This window comes from Halictus rubicundus, chromosome 14 (genome assembly GCF_050948215.1).
Source record: "Halictus rubicundus isolate RS-2024b chromosome 14, iyHalRubi1_principal, whole genome shotgun sequence".
Classification (NCBI taxonomy): Eukaryota; Metazoa; Arthropoda; class Insecta; order Hymenoptera; family Halictidae; genus Halictus; species Halictus rubicundus.
Window position 1 is genome coordinate 4,812,948 of NC_135162.1, and position 16,504 is coordinate 4,829,451.

Sequence of the window (16,504 nt, forward strand, 5' to 3'; positions counted from 1 at the left end):
AACTAGTATCGCCAGAAGTTTGCTACTAGCCAATACTTTACTGGCTGTAACTGTCTACAATAAGATAGCAACCAGTAGAAAGTTAGGGGGCCCAGGATTTTGCTGATTGCAGCTTGCAAGTGTCTACAGTAACATAGTAACCAGGTTAGAGACTTGGGGAGCTCAAGATTTTGCTAATTGCTGTTTGTAACTGTTCACAATAAGATAGGAACCAGTCTAGAGACATAGGGGGTCCAGGATTTTGCTAATTGCTTCTTGCAACTAGCTTCAGCAAGATAGCTTCCAGTCTAGAGAGATAGGTGGCCCAGGATTGCGCTACTAGCTGATGCTTGGCTGCTCGCTACTGTCTCGAGTAAGATAGCAACCAGTCTAGAAAGTTAGGGGGCCTAGGATTTTGCTGATTGCAGCTTGCAAGTGTCTACAGTAACATAGTAACTAGGTTAGAGACTTGGGGAGCTCAAGATTTTGCTAATTGCTGTTTGTAACTGTTCACAATAAGATAGGAACCAGTCTAGAGACATAGGGGGTCCAGGATTTTGCTAATTGCTTCTTGCAACTAGCTTCAGCAAGATAGCTTCCAGTCTAGAGAGATAGGTGGCCCAGGATTGCGCTACTAGCTGATGCTTGGCTGCTCGCTACTGTCTCGAGTAAGATAGCAACCAGTCTAGAAAGTTAGGGGGCCTAGGATTTTGCTGATTGCAGCTTGCAAGTGTCTACAGTAACATAGTAACTAGGTTAGAGACTTGGGGAGCTCAAGATTTTGCTAATTGCTGTTTGTAACTGTTCACAATAAGATAGGAACCAGTCTAGAGACATAGGGGGTCCAGGATTTTGCTAATTGCTTCTTGCAACTAGCTTCAGCAAGATAGCTTCCAGTCTAGAGAGATAGGTGGCCCAGGATTGCGCTACTAGCTGATGCTTGGCTGCTCGCTACTGTCTCGAGTAAGATAGCAACCAGTCTAGAAAGTTAGGGGGCCTAGGATTTTGCTGATTGCAGCTTGCAAGTGTCTACAGTAACATAGTAACTAGGTTAGAGACTTGGGGAGCTCAAGATTTTGCTAATTGCTGTTTGTAACTGTTCACAATAAGATAGGAACCAGTCTAGAGACATAGGGGGTCCAGGATTTTGCTAATTGCTTCTTGCAACTAGCTTCAGCAAGATAGCTTCCAGTCTAGAGAGATAGGTGGCCCAGGATTGCGCTACTAGCTGATGCTTGGCTGCTCGCTACTGTCTCGAGTAAGATAGCAACCAGTCTAGAATGTTAGGGGGCCTCGGATTTTCCTGATTGCAGCTTGCAAGTGTCTACAGTAACATAGCAACAAGTTTAGAGACTTAGGGGGCTCAAGATTTTGCTAATTGCTGCCTGTAACTGTCTACAATAAGACAGGACCCAATCTAGAGAGATAGGGGGCGCAGGAGTTTGCTAATTGCTTCTTGCAAACTATCTTCAGCAAGATAGCTACCAGTCTAGAGAGATAGGGCTCCCAGGATTTAGCTACTCGCTAGCTGATGCTTTGCTACTCAGTGCTTGTAACTAGCTCCAGCAAGAGAAACGTTAGTCTATAAAGTGTTGCATGGTCAGGATTTAGGTACTAGCTGATGCTTTGCCATTTACTGCTCGTTACTCCGATCAGCAACATACCCATCATTCTAGAAAACTAGTATCGCCAGAAGTTTGCTACTAGCCAATACTTTACTGGCTGTAACTGTCCACAATAAGATAGGAACCAGTAGAAAGTTAGGGGGCCCAGGATTTTGCTAATTGCTTCTTGCAACTAGCTTCAGCAAGATAGCTACCAGTCTAGAGAGATAGGTGGCCCAGGATTGCGCTACTAGCTGATGCTTGGCTGCTCGCTACTGTCTCGAGTAAGATAGCAACCAGTCTAGAAAGTTAGGGGGCCTAGGATTTTGCTGATTGCAGCTTGCAAGTGTCTACAGTAACATAGCAACCAGGTTAGAGACTTAGGGAGCTCAAGATTTTGCTAATTGCTGCTTGTAACTGTCCACAATAAGATAGCAACCAGTCTAGAAAGTTAGGGGTCCCAGGATTTTGCTAATTGCTTCTTGCAACTAGCTTCAGCAAGATAGCTACCAGTCTAGAGAGATAGTAGGTCCAGGATTGCGCTACTAGCTGATGCTTGACTGCTCGCTACTCGCTACTGCTATCGAGTAAGATAGCAACCAGTCTAGAAAGTTAGGGGGCCTAGGATTTTGCTGATTGCAGCTTGCAAGTGTCTACAGTAACATAGCAACAAGTTTAGAGACTTAGGGGGCTCAAGATTTTGCTAATTGCTGCCTGTAACTGTCTACAATAAGACAGGACCCAATCTAGAGAGATAGGGGGCGCAGGAGTTTGCTAATTGCTTCTTGCAACTATCTTCAGCAAGATAGCTACCAGTCTAGAGAGATAAGGCTCCCAGGATTTAGCTACTCGCTAGCTGATGCTTTGCTACTCAGTGCTTGTAACTAGCTCCAGCAAGAGAAACATTAGTCTATAAAGTGTTCCATGGTCAGGATTTAGGTACTAGCTGATGCTTTGCCATTTACTGCTTGTTACTCCGATCAGCAACATACCCATCATTCTAGAAAACTAGTATCGCCAGAAGTTTGCTACTAGCCAATACTTTACTGGCTGTAACTGTCTACAATAAGATAGCAACCAGTAGAAAGTTAGGGGGCCCAGGATTTTGCTAATTGCTTCTTGCAACTAGCTTCAGCAAGATAGCTACCAGTCTAGAGAGATAGTAGGTCCAGGATTGCGCTACTAGCTGATGCTTGACTGCTCGCTACTGTCTCGAGTAAGATAGCAACCAGTCTAGAAAGTTAGGGGGCCTAGGATTTTGCTGATTGCAGCTTGCAAGTGTCTACAGTAACATATCAACCAGTTTAGAGACTTAGGGAGCTCAAGATTTTGCTAATTGCTGCTTGTAACTGTCCACAATAAGATAGGAATCAGTCTAGGGAGATAGGGGTCCCAGGATTTTGCTAATTGCTTCTTGCAACTAGCTTCAGCAAGATAGCTACCAGTCTAGAGAGATAGGAGGTCCAGAATTGCGCTACTAGCTGATGCTTGACTGCTCGCTACTCGCTACTGTTATCGAGTAAGATAGCAAACAGTCTAGAAAGTTAGGGGCCCTAGGATTTTGCTGATTGCAGCTTGCAAGTGTCTACAGTAACATAGCAACCAGGTTAGAGACTTAGGGAGCTCAAGATTTTGCTAATTGCTGCTTGTAACTGTTCACAATAAGATAGGAACCCGTCTAGAGAGATAGGCGGCCCAGGATTTTGCTAATTGTTGCCTGTGCTTCAGTAAGATAGCCATCAGTTTAAAGTGCTTGCTGTGCCAGGATGTAGCTACTAACGGATGCTTTGCTATCCATTGTTTGTAACTGCCTCCAGTAAGGTATCCATCAGTCTAGGGAACCAGCGTCGCCAGGATTTAGCAACCAGCTGGTGCTTTGCTACCTATTGCTTGCAACTGCTTCCTGCAAGATACCGATCAGTCGGAGGAAGTATTGTCGCCAGGATTTAGTTTCGAACTGATCGAAAAGAGTACACCGTGTTCGTGCACGCTGCGTTACACGAACGAATCCCTGGTCCACGAGGATCCGGGCTAAAGTCTGGTAATCAATAAATCGCTAAATCTATTTATCCGATCCCCCCATATATGTTTCCCGGGGACATCTTCTCCTTCTAGCTGAGCGAGCAGAAGTCGACTCGTCACGTTTCAACGTCCGCTGAACGAACGAACGGTCTCGACGGCAGGCAGCGTCGAATCGAGGCAAACATTTGCTAGCAGACGTTATTTGATCGCTGAAAGGTCTTGACTTCGACGTAAATCTTACCTGTATAACTCTCGATTTGTTGAGGATCGTATTCCCGGATGGCTGGTACCGCTCCATGTCTCTTAGTATACCGCGCACACCGACGTCCTCCGCGTCGACCAGACGGAAGGCAGTGATATTGACGAAATTGTACTTGAAGTCCTCGAGGTCGAAGGTCTCGATATCCTGGAAAAAGGAGCCGACTCACGACCTCCCTCCCTCTTTCTCTCTCTCTCTCTCTCTCTCTCTCTCTCTCTCTCTCTCTCTCTCTCTCTCTCTCATTTTCGAGTTGCCGGGGGTTCTCTACGATTCGAGGGTACTTACGAAAGTCGTGAAGAGATAATGGTACTTGTAGTCGTTCATTTGCAGCTGCAGGATCTGAAAGCAGTGGTGCGCCGAGATTTATTATACACTGTTAATATTATTCGTTTGTTGGTGGCCCCGGTTTGACGCTAATTCAATCGTGGAAGCCACAGTCTTCGAAGTCAAGAGGCACTTTGGCAGTTGCAGCTGTGCCTTCAACGGATTCGAAAGAGATTTATGCGAACTTTGTTTAAAGCGTCTTTGTCCCTGATGAGTTTCTTTGTAAAATTGTTACTGAAGCATTCGGGACACTTTTCCGATTCGAAAGAGTACAAACATGACATGAGTCGAAGCACGTTTGCACATTCAATTTCAAGGTCGAACAAAGTTGCCTGATGTACAACGTTTGAACGCATAATAAACAGTTCGATTTCAACCGACCTATTACACGATTCATTACGCAAATCTAAAGAATGCACGGTCAAGATTTCATCCAGCACTGTAGCTAGGTAATCATTCTATTGTCCGAAGACTGGTGCTTCACCGAAGGGTTCGGATAAGAGAGGTTCTACTTTACGGTGGATTACACAGTTAAATACGACCCAAACTGGGTCGTGTTCGGTATCGTTTTACTCGGAAAAGAGTCAGGAATATATCTGTAACAGTCTCCCGCCAAAATAATAAAAAACAAAAAGGCTGTGTCCTTTCTCTAGTTCGAAGTTCGCAGCAAGAAATCGAAAACAGCGATTCTACGCGACATAGTCGACATTTCCAGTTCGAAATTGTAACGTTTCGGGCTGGAACTGTTCTGTGAAGTTCTGGAAAATATTTGGAATCGAACGAAACAGTAAAAGTAGTGTGGTATTGCTAGGCCGGTAGCAATCAGCGCGGCTCGCTTGGGAATAAATACGGCGCGGGTAACATCTTGGATCTATTTGCATTGTGGACGCGTGTCGGGGTTATCGAAACCCGTGGAAAGCAGGCTCGCGGCGTGGGATCGATAGACGAATATGCAGTTACCATTCGCAGAAAATGATGCATGTGCTCCGGCCTGGTATCCACGATGAGATTCCGTATTTCCTTGCTTTTCATCTCGGAGAGAACCTGCCGGTAGGAATCCGGGTCGGCCTGCCTGAGGTTAACCTCGATCTCCCGAGACTTCGGCGACCTGACGAGCTCTCGTAGCTTCACCAAACCTGAAACGGTCGTCGTCGGCACGATTAACCCGTCGTCGCGTCGATTAAAGCGGAACCAATCATCCGGTTTTACACAGTTCACCGTCGAACGCGTCGGAACGACCATTTTTATTAGGGGTACCCATAAGTAATCAATTATTTGCAAAGAATCTGTTTTGCCTTTAGTTCTGTACCGATCGTCGGAAGAGGAAACACGCATTCTTTTAGAATCTCTCTGCGGCAGCCATCTTGTGACGTCATACTTGCTTCAGAAAGCGTGTTTTCTGCCGAATATTACAAAGGGTCTAGGTGGATAAGACAGGTTTAGCGGCCCCGGCGGGAATTTTATTGGTATTGTGTGGAAAACCATCATTTTAGGTTGAAAAACAATCCCCTAAAATTTTAAGTCGCTAACCCTTCATTTAAGGGTGATATGAGGGTAAACACCCTCAACTTTAAAATTTTTTTTCTCGGTTGTTAATTAAGATATTGAGATGAAATGAAATCGAAAATATTCGAACTTACTTCCTTCATATCATATATTTTTTCATAATTGTAATTAAATTATTAAGACTAGAAAAAAATTATTTAATTTTTAATTTTTTTTATGCGTGGGGGTGGCAAGCAACCCTTCGAGTGACCACTTCCAAAAAATTCAAGAACAATGTTCTGTTACCTATCTAATACTGTTACCTATGCAATATTGAAGCGTCAATTTGTCAAGATTTTGACCCTTGCAAGTTCATATACGTATATCGCAGAAAGATTCTCTCAATTTCGAGAGATTTAGTGTTCGTATCGAAAAAAGGCTTTGGACAGACGTAGCAAAGACATGTACAAACACGGTGGTATACATTTTTAATTGATTACATGCTTATTTAAGACATAAAATGTCTAGAAAAAGAAGGCACAGCGTACCATAGCGTGACAGTCAAGGTCAAATGCCACCCTTAAATATTAGGGGTACCCATAAGTAATCAATTATTTGCAAAGAATTTGTTTTGCTTTTAGTTCTGTACCGCTCGTTGAAATACGTATTCTTTTACAGTTTTCGGTAAAGCAGCCTGTGTTGAAAATATTCTAAAAAGTATTATATTTGTTACAACCCCGTAATAAAATGGCGACGTCCGTACCTTCCGAGGATCATATTCGTCATTGCATACTTTTTCATTTTTATGCGGGATTTGATGCAACGGTAACAACAAAGAAAATTTGCGATCTTTATGGAGATGTATTGAAGGTCAACAAGTGTCAACGTTGGTTCGGAAGGTTTGCTGCTGGTGATTATGATCTCTCTGACAGGCCTCGAAGTGGACGACCAGTTCAATTTGATAATGACACCCTAAAATCTCTAGTGGAAGCTGATCCAAAATTAAGTATACAAGAATGATCGAGAAGCCTTGGGTCCACATGGTCAACTATACGAAGGCACCTACACGAAATGGGAAAGGCATACAGGCAAGGAATATGGTTACCGCGTCAATTATCTGAGACCAACAAGAATATTCGTCGATCAATTTGCGCTTCGTTGCTATCCAGATTTCGTAGAGATCCATTTCTTAGCAGAATCGTTACCGGAGATGAAAAATGGATTCTTTATGATAACATAAAGCGTTCCAAGCAATGGCTTTCTGCAAATCAAACCGCAATATCAACCCCTAAACCTAGCTTATCACTTGGAAAGGTGTTGCTGTGCATTTGGTGGGACTGTCGTGGCATAATTCACTTTGAGTTGTTGAAACCTGGAGAAACAGTTACTGCTGAGTTGTATTGTCAGCAATTACAACGGCTGTATTCAGAACTATTGAAAAAGAGGGCATCTTTAGTCCACAGAAAAGGTGTAATACTGCAAATTGACAATGCCCGGCACCATACAGCAAAACTCACTCAGGAAAAAATCAAAGAATTGCAATGGGAAGTTTTACCGCACCCCCCGTACTCACCGGATATTGCTCCCTCTGACTATCATCTTTTCAGATCTCTGGAGCATTATTTAAGAAATAAAACATTCTGTAGAAGATGTAAGGGGGCACCTTGTGTCATATTTTGCTTCACCAACCCTGGATTTCCAGAAGAAGTGGATTGAAAATTTGCAGGAAAGATGGCAAACTGTCCTTGATAATGATGGAGATTATATAATAAATTAAGAAATAAAAACTTGAATTTACTACAAAGTTTGTTTTAGGTTTCAAAATAATTGATTACTTATGGGTTCCCCTAATCATCGCTAACTGGCCTTTTGGCCGCATCATTGCATAACTGGGAACCGTGGAAAACAGGGCTCATCGACTTGGAAAATGTGTAAAAATTGACACACGAGTAGCAGATGATTCAAAGGCGCCCCGAATTCGGGGATATACATGCGCTTCCAATTAGTTCGGAGTTTTGCAAGTTTTCTCGGCTTGTCATTGTAGAAATCGATCCGTTTGTATGTGCTCGTAGAAGGTCTGGCGAGCGCGCAATTAGCATTCATACACTAGTGCGCAGAAATAAAGTGACATAAAAGCACAATAAATGATTGATTAATCCATTTCCAACCATTATATGGATCGCAATATTTTATCCATAAAATATGACGCATCTCTGTTTTACTGTTCCCGACGCCAATGCGGCTTGTCAAAATGCAAAATTTTTCTCGAGAATTTTTACCCAGAATATTTCACTACTTCTTTGCGAAACCTTCACTAATGTATGCAGGACGTTTTTCTGTTTGAAAAGAGTGCAAACATGACACGTTTCGCAGCACATTTTCCCGTTCAATTTCGAGATTGAACAGAATCTCGACTATCCGAACTGATGTATAGTCTGTGCACATATGAACAATTCAATCTAAAGCAATCAACATAGGACACGATTTCTAGCGTGAAACAGTAACGATTTAACCTGAAAATGTAGGTAAATAATTGTTCTATTATCCAGACGTTTCTTCGAAGGGTTCGGATAGTAGAGGCTCTACTTAACCGTGATTTACACAGTTAAACAAGCACCAAACCGTATCGTGTTGGGTATCGTTTTACTTGGAAAAGAGTCAGTAATATGTTGGTAACAGTTCCACCGGAAAATAATTGAAAACAAAATGGCTGTGTCCTTGCTTTAGGTCGAATGCTAGCAATAGTAGTCTCGAATTAGCTTTGTTTTTGCTTCGTTCGTGAAAATAACAGCAGGAATAGGAAATGTAATCGGCGCCTAGTGGATCTGCGGACGTTCCAGGAGTTTAATTCGCATAACATTTGCGGTAGAAACGAAATAGTTTCTTGGTGGATCTTCTTGGCTGCTATTAGGCCGGTCGTTTAATGGGACGGAAACCCGTGAATCGCGTCGCCCGATGAAATCAATACTTCCCACCGCCTAAGTAATCAAGGTATCATCTCGACTTGCGGGTCTTCCGGGGTTCGGGTTCGTTCCCTTTCAAGTTTCCACAGGAACTTCGTTGTCTGGATTTCTCGAACGTTTCCCCGGTTCCTCGCAGGCTTAAGTCAATCTAATCTTTTCCGACAAATCTCGGCGGCGGGAATGGTTTTCAATGGATTTACCGGCGTTTATCCGATAACATCGTTACAAATCGCCCCCTCCCCCCCCCTCGCGAAATTATTTCCTCGAACCTAATATTTTTCGATTCTTCAAAAATAAGAGGTCAGATTAGAACTGCAGACTTGACACCTTTTCGGAGAGAAAAATGACAGTCTTCACTCGATATATGTCCCAAATCTCTAGCCGATGAACTATCCCCACTGCCGTGGGGTATACGTTCGGCAGTGTATCAAAGAATAGTATCTTCTAGCGGATATATGTCCTTGGGTAGACCCGTGTTGTGGACATATATCGAGTAAACACTGTATTCAACGCTAAATCAAATAATATTTCAATGACTTTTAGGCCCAGCTAAATCCGTGCGTAGAATTGCGTAGAATGCGTAGAATTACTCAATTGCTACACTCGTAATTAATTAACAGAGTTTGAACGGGGTCAGAAAAATCGTGTGAAATTTATCTCACGGATTTAACATTGATCTTACCGTGTAGGAAAGTTATTATAAATGTTATTCGAGGGAAATTTCGAATGAAACCTCGCGAGAAGAAACATTGGGGAATATTCAAAGGAATAATCGCGCTCGATTAATTGTCGCTCGTCCGATTAATATTACATTTTCGTGGGTGTTGCAGGATTAACGAGACGCGATTAATAATTCCGAACAATTGGAAATAAATTGTCGGGGCAAACAAATGGCCGTGCACGGTCCGGCAAATTCCCTGTAATTCGCAAAGCCGTTCCTCTCGTTGGTGGGTCTATTTTCTTGTCACCGTGTGTAACGTTAATCGCGACAGAAGAACCAGGAGAGGGACGGATCGATAAATACTCGAGTAAGAAACGTAATTTACTCGTCGCTGATCGGGGACCATAAAGCTATTTGGAAAGTTATAAACGCCCGGTTTCGTGTTTCTCGTCGCTGTCAGCTTGTTGATCGTTAAAGAAGATATATCGTCGACGAAACATTTACCTATTCAGAGCGAAACAAAACCTCGAAACAAAAGACTCTGAGAATACTATTTCGCGTCTTCAACGTTGCGTCTGTGGTCTCTGTGAATTGTATAGGTCTCAGACGTCGCACAGTGGGGTATTTGGCCCGAAAAGCCGGAAAAAAGTCACTTTCAAAAATTTAACGTAAACTCTAATTTTTTTATTGCTCGAAGTTGTTGAATGTGTGGAGAACAATGTACTAAATTTTTTTTATTCATTTGTAAGTTTATGAATCTCTAAACTTAATCGAAAGTCAAGAGATTCTATGACTTTTATTGCCTTTCCAATCATGCTATAACGTACATTTATGAGTGATTTTTACATGCTTTAAAAAAGCTTTGTAATTTTTTGCATTATGGATATCTTTTAGGTAAGTATGTACTACACTTTCGGACTGTTTTCATTTTTTTATTATACTTATTTATAAAGTTATTAATATTTGTATATGATCAATAATTCAGAAATTATTTTTACAATTATAAGAATTCATTAACGATTTTATTATGGTTCTGAGTGAGTCCCGATGGTCTTTTTGGTCTCATTATATTCGGTTCCGGATTTGTCCGGATTGACGTTTTATAGCTAATTTGGTATTAGCGTTTAGAAGTGTTTTACGTACGCCTATACGTTCGGCGTATTAATGGTAATAATTTAAAAATATTCTTAAAATACATATCTACTTATTAAAACGTGTCATGATCTACATATTTTGTATTAAAATAATAATTTACATCATTTTAACATAATTTACGTGTAAAAGTACTTTTTCTAGCTTTTCGGTGCACGTACTCCACAATCGCCACGATTTTTCAAGGGTTTCCGATAATCTGAGGAAAAAAAGGTTCGAACAAAAGATTAACAGTATTCAGATGTCTACAAATTTCGAAAAAAAATTTTTTTTTTATAAAAAGTGAGGATCAATTTAATTTCTTAACTGTTAAGATATATTTTTGATTTCACAATGTTATAGCTGATGTTAAGACGAATTCAACGACCTACTACATTATGGCATTGAGTCTATATATAACGCTTAAATAATTTTTTCGGGCCAAAAAATACCCCACTGTGCGTTTTGCTTACTCTTATGAAGTTAAATGTTGTTTAAATGTTGTTCTTAGACTGTTCTTTAATGCTGAGTTATATTGTATCGTGCCATTTTATTTTTACCCCCACCACTTTACTGACATTATATTCCTCTGTATTCGTGGTTCCTTCGCAATTACTATTTTTATTCAATTCATTAAACAAAAAATTATTGAGACTTCTTAAAACTATTATTAAGCTTTTCTCAGCCGAAAAGTTTTCAGAAAAATTGAGGGACAATGCTCTAACTAGCCCATTGTCAGTATTCAAATTTTATTACACATAGTTCTTAAAAAAAAAAACTAAATTCCTACCTCGAGTGCTAAGACATTTGCAATTTCATTATAATTTCTCACAAAAATTCACGGTCCCGTTGTGTTTCCCACATTAACTAAATAAAATGGAATCGTTGCGCGTCTGTCGACACGTTCGACGCTCTTCGCAAGGATTCAATATGCATCCGTTCGACCGTGGATCACCGTAGGTTTCAACTTCGATTTTCAACCCGCATGTGTTGAAAAGCATTCCCACTAGCATTCCTGCCAGTATATCAATCCATCCACACACACGAGTTCTCGAACTCGATTGCTTCCGATCGCTATCAGTTCACCAAAGTTAAATGAACATCGCTCGCCCTTCGAAATTCAATGTGCTCGGCCCAAGGAACATCTGTCTTCGCCGCGAAACTTGCAGAGCTAAATTTGCGTAGGTTTCGCGAAACGTGGGAAAATAAGAGCTGGCATAAATCATCAGGCTTTTTCTCTTTGCGCGGGGGAATCCTGTCCGATTCTTCAGGATTGTGTTTACCCGTCGAGCAACGTCTGGGATGTTGTAAATCGTCCTCAGGGACCTCAGCTGAAAATCCTGCCGAACTAATTGCTTCAACTGCGAGCTGCTTCCTCGATGCATCGAAGGAAATGACGATTTTATTGACACGTTTTTAACGTCTGAAGGAGGGATTGTTTAACATGGTTGAAACAGTCAGTTTAGAATGCTAACACGCATCTTCTTCATATTATTCACAGTAACCGGTCGAGTGTACCACTGTTATGCTTAACTTTACTTTAGGAAACCGGAGATTTTTAACTCTTTTTAATGTTATCCTGTAGATTTTGGCGAGAAAATACCGCAGATCCAAGTTTCAATCCTAGGAGACCACTAGTTCAAAAGTTATACTAGTATAAAATTTATTCTAAGGTCGACAATCATCTCACGGCAATAGTCGAACCACGCGAAATTTAGTGACACTTTGCCGAAAAATCAACTGTCTCATATTGACTTATGTTGAATGCTTATTGCTTTCTAAATATCCATCAACCTTGAAAATGAGAAAATTAATAAAATTTAATAAATACTATTACTGTAATCAACGGTTACAGTTGGAAGTTTTGAAGATAGACTTGGAAAAAATTGCTTTTCTTCTTTGAGATGCCCTGACGATCCTCTTTAATATTTTCCTTCCAATTTTTTTTTTTAAATGAAAGGTTTATCTTTAAGCTGTAAATTACCATTGTCGATTAAAAATTACTATTCACAATGTGTTAAACATGTTATGCCAAATGCAATGTAGAAAATTTTCAAAATTCTTAAGGCTTCGCAAGGAATATCTTCTGTATCGGACGAGATCATAGGATTTTACAAAATGGAGTATTTTCAGCATACTTTCCTCTACACAATCATGCAAGAATTATTTCCCATCTCGTCCCATATCACAAGTTATTATTGTTTCTTCTCCGGTTCTTCGTCGGGACTCTTTGACGACTAAAAAACACTTTAGGCACTAAATCAAATTTTCTTTAAAGAGCGATTTTTCAAAAATTTAGAGGAATAATAAAAAATAGTAAAAAAAGCTATTAAATAAACAAAACGTATGGTACATTATACACTATTAAAAAAGATTACTTGAAATATCACTTCGATATCTTTAATAGTTCAGAAGTTATACCAAAACGTCACTAAATTTCGCGTTATAGACGCTGAAAATACACAGAAAATTTAAAAACGCTGAAAATCGCACATCTTTACACAAGCGTAACTTTTTAACTAGCGACCACCTAGGACTGAAACTTGGATTTTCGGCATTTCCTCGCCAAAATCTGCAGGATTACACAAAGAATAGTGAAAAATTTCTGGTTTCCTGAGGCGAAGTTTAACCCACTGCTATTTCTTCTGAAATAAAAGTTATCTCGAGTTTCAAGAAACAGGAGCAATATAAAAATGTGTTTCTTCTTTCAATAATTTCAATAGATTTGAGACGACGTGTTGTAAATTTTGGTTTCCGGTGGACGAAATGTAAACCGAGCTGTTTTTTAATTCTTCAGCTACGACGATGCAGCCTCGTGAAAAGAATGAAGAGAGAGTGGGACAAACAGACGGTCCGAAGTTCGTTCCGTCGGGGACGGGGCGTTCGCGCGGGCTTTTCGACTCTGTCCCGAAACAAATGACTGTGCCGGTATTTACGTACTCTAATGACAACCACTTAGGATCGTGCCTGGAATGCCGATAACCGCCCCGGGGATGAAATATTGCGTCGGTGCGGTGGTCGGAAGGAAGGAAGGAAGGAAGTCGTCCCTTTTTCTTCCCTTGGCGGTGGTAGTATCGGGACTCTCTCGGTGTCCAAGGATATTGAATTGCTTGCGTCTTTTCAGGGTACATATTTTATCGAAACAAGTGGATCGATAACGATGATAAATTGCCAGTGACAGGCCCGTGCCGTTCAACTCTTTCGTGTTACACGCCGCGGTGGTATCATGGTCATGGTTATTAGACGATAGCCAAGATTGATGGGGGTCCCATCGCATCATCGGCGGTGAACGATGTGGACGTTTAATGACCGAGAGATTAGTATACTACCGTTCCGATGCGTTCGCGACGAAAACGGGTAGCTGCGATTAAAAACAATATAACGACCTGTCGAAACTGTTGAAGAGCAAGAGAAAATTGATAACAGAATGTTTTTATTTTGCATAAAGATCCGCAGTCTACTGATTAGGGTCTCTTTCGGACCGCTTTATGGGACCGTTAAGGATCAAATCAGACGGACACCATGAACGTTTGACGAGCTCTCTCCTCGAGGAAAAGCAATAAACTAGGGACCTCTGACGTTTACAGCTTCGCCCCGTGGAGCAATCCGTTGGTCCTTTACGATAACGTTGAAGATTCTCGCGCGCCTTCAACCCCCCCCCCCGCCTTAACAGTGCGACAGGGCTCAGGACGATCTTTCATTATGGGGTGACGGGGATCATGCGAGAGTTCACTGAATCCCGATGTCTACGACGATAACGCGAATAAACAAAGAGGATTTTCCTTTCAACTATAAATCCGGGCAGGCACGGATTTATCTTTCCTTCCGCTTGCAAGGATACTGCTTTTTTAAACGCTATTTTTATCGTCGTTCGCCGTATGACGTGAAAGCCTTACCAAGTCTTAATACAATTTCACTGACGTTATGGACCGGCGAATACAATGGGATTCGAATGTTTGATACACTTGAATACACTATGGATTTTATGCATTTAAAAATATAGAACTCCCGCAATTTTGAACGTTTTTGCTTGAAAAAAATCACACATGTACTTCAGACACCATTAAATATGTGTGCAAAATACCAATGCCAAAGGTTCGATAGTTCTTTCGAAAAAAATTCCTGAAAATTGGTTTTTAACAAAGTGGTATTCAAAACTAGGGTACCCCTTGAAACGTATTCGATAAAAAAAGTATGTAACTCGTGCAATTTTCTAAATAAAAAAGTATCTCCACTTTTTCACTCTTTATACAGGGTGGTCCTTTCAGGTAAGGTCATCGAAATATCTCTTCAGGTTATTGCGATGCAAAAAGTATTTGTTACGTAGTGTGCATGGATTTCATGCATTTATAGGCGAATTGTGTATAAAAAAAAATATAGAACTCCCGCAACTTTGAACTTTTTTACTTGAAAAAAATTACACATGTACTTCGGACACCATTAAATATGTGTGCAAAATACCAATGCCAAAGGTTCGATAGTTCTTCCGAAAAAAATTCCTGAAAATTGGTTTTTAACAAAGTGGTATTCAAAACTAGGGTACCCCTTGAAACGTATTCGATAAAAAAAGTATGTAACTCGTGCAATTTTCTAAATAAAAAAGTATCTCCACTTTTTCACTCTTTATACAGGGTGGTCCTTTCAGGTAAGGTCATCGAAATATCTCTTCAGGTTATTGCGATGCAAAAAGTATTTGTTACGTAATGTGCATGGATTTCATTCATTTATAGGCGATTTGTGTATAAAAAAATATAGAACTCCCGCAATTTTGAACTCTTTTACTTGAAAAAATCACACATGTACTTTAAATACCATTAAATATGAGTGCAAAATACGAATGTCAAAGGTTCGATAGTTCTTTCGAAAAAAATTCCTGAAAATTGGTTTTTAACAAAGTGGTATTCAAAACTAGGGTACCCCTTGAAACGTATTCGATAAAAAAAGTATGTAACTCGTGCAATTTTCTAAATAAAAAAGTATCTCCACTTTTTCACTCTTTATACAGGGTGGTCCTTTCAGGTAAGGTCATCGAAATATCTCTTCAGGTTATTGCGATGCAAAAAGTATTTGTTACGTAATGTGCATGGATTTCATTCATTTATAGGCGATTTGTGTATAAAAAAATATAGAACTCCCGCAATTTTGAACTTTTTTACTTGAAAAAAATCACACATGTACTTCAGACACCATTAAATATGTGTGCAAAATACCAATGCCTAAGGTTCGATAGTTCTTCCGAAAAAAATTCCTGAAAATTGGTTTTTAACAAAGTGGTATTCAAAACTAGGGTACCCCTTGAAACGTATTCGATAAAAAAAGTATGTAACTCGTGCAATTTTCTAAATAAAAAAGTATCTCCACTTTTTCACTCTTTATACAGGGTGGTCCTTTCAGGTAAGGTCATCGAAATATCTCTTCAGGTTATTGCGATGCAAAAAGTATTTGTTACGTAATGTGCATGGATTTCATTCATTTATAGGCGATTTGTGTATAAAAAAATATAGAACTCCCGCAATTTTGAACTTTTTTACTTGAAAAAAATCACACATGTACTTCAGACACCATTAAATATGTGTGCAAAATACCAATGCCTAAGGTTCGATAGTTCTTCCGAAAAAAATTCCTGAAAATTGGTTTTTAACAAAGTGGTATTCAAAACTAGGGTACCCCTTGAAACGTATTCGATAAAAAAAGTATGTAACTCGTGCAATTTTCTAAATAAAAAAGTATCTCCACTTTTTCACTCTTTATACAGGGTGGTCCTTTCAGGTAAGGTCATCGAAATATCTCTTCAGGTTATTGCGATGCAAAAAGTATTTGTTACGTAATGTGCATGGATTTCATTCATTTATAGGCGATTTGTGTATAAAAAAATATAGAACTCCCGCAATTTTGAACTTTTTTACTTGAAAAAATCACACATGTACTTTAAATACCATTAAATATGAGTGCAAAATACGAATGTCAAAGGTTCGATAGTTCTTTCGAAAAAAATTCCTGAAAATTGGTTTTTAACAAAGTGGTATTCAAAACTAGGGTACCCCTTGAAACGTATTCGATAAAAAAAGTATGTAAC

General features: G+C 40.1%; 1 protein-coding gene across 2 annotated transcripts in view; it reads right to left on the minus strand.

The window, feature by feature from the left end:
• The window catches only part of LOC143360897 (glutamate receptor ionotropic, kainate 2), a 310,952-nt gene that overhangs the window by 126,014 nt on the left and 168,434 nt on the right, over positions 1-16,504 (minus strand). For both annotated transcript variants that reach the window (XM_076800075.1, XM_076800074.1), the window contains exons 5-7: positions 5,149-5,324; positions 4,150-4,203; positions 3,847-4,011 (exon numbers count right to left, since the gene is read on the minus strand). In XM_076800075.1, the coding sequence (XP_076656190.1) occupies positions 3,847-4,011; positions 4,150-4,203; positions 5,149-5,324 (395 nt within the window). The remainder of the gene's footprint in view (positions 1-3,846; positions 4,012-4,149; positions 4,204-5,148; positions 5,325-16,504) is intronic.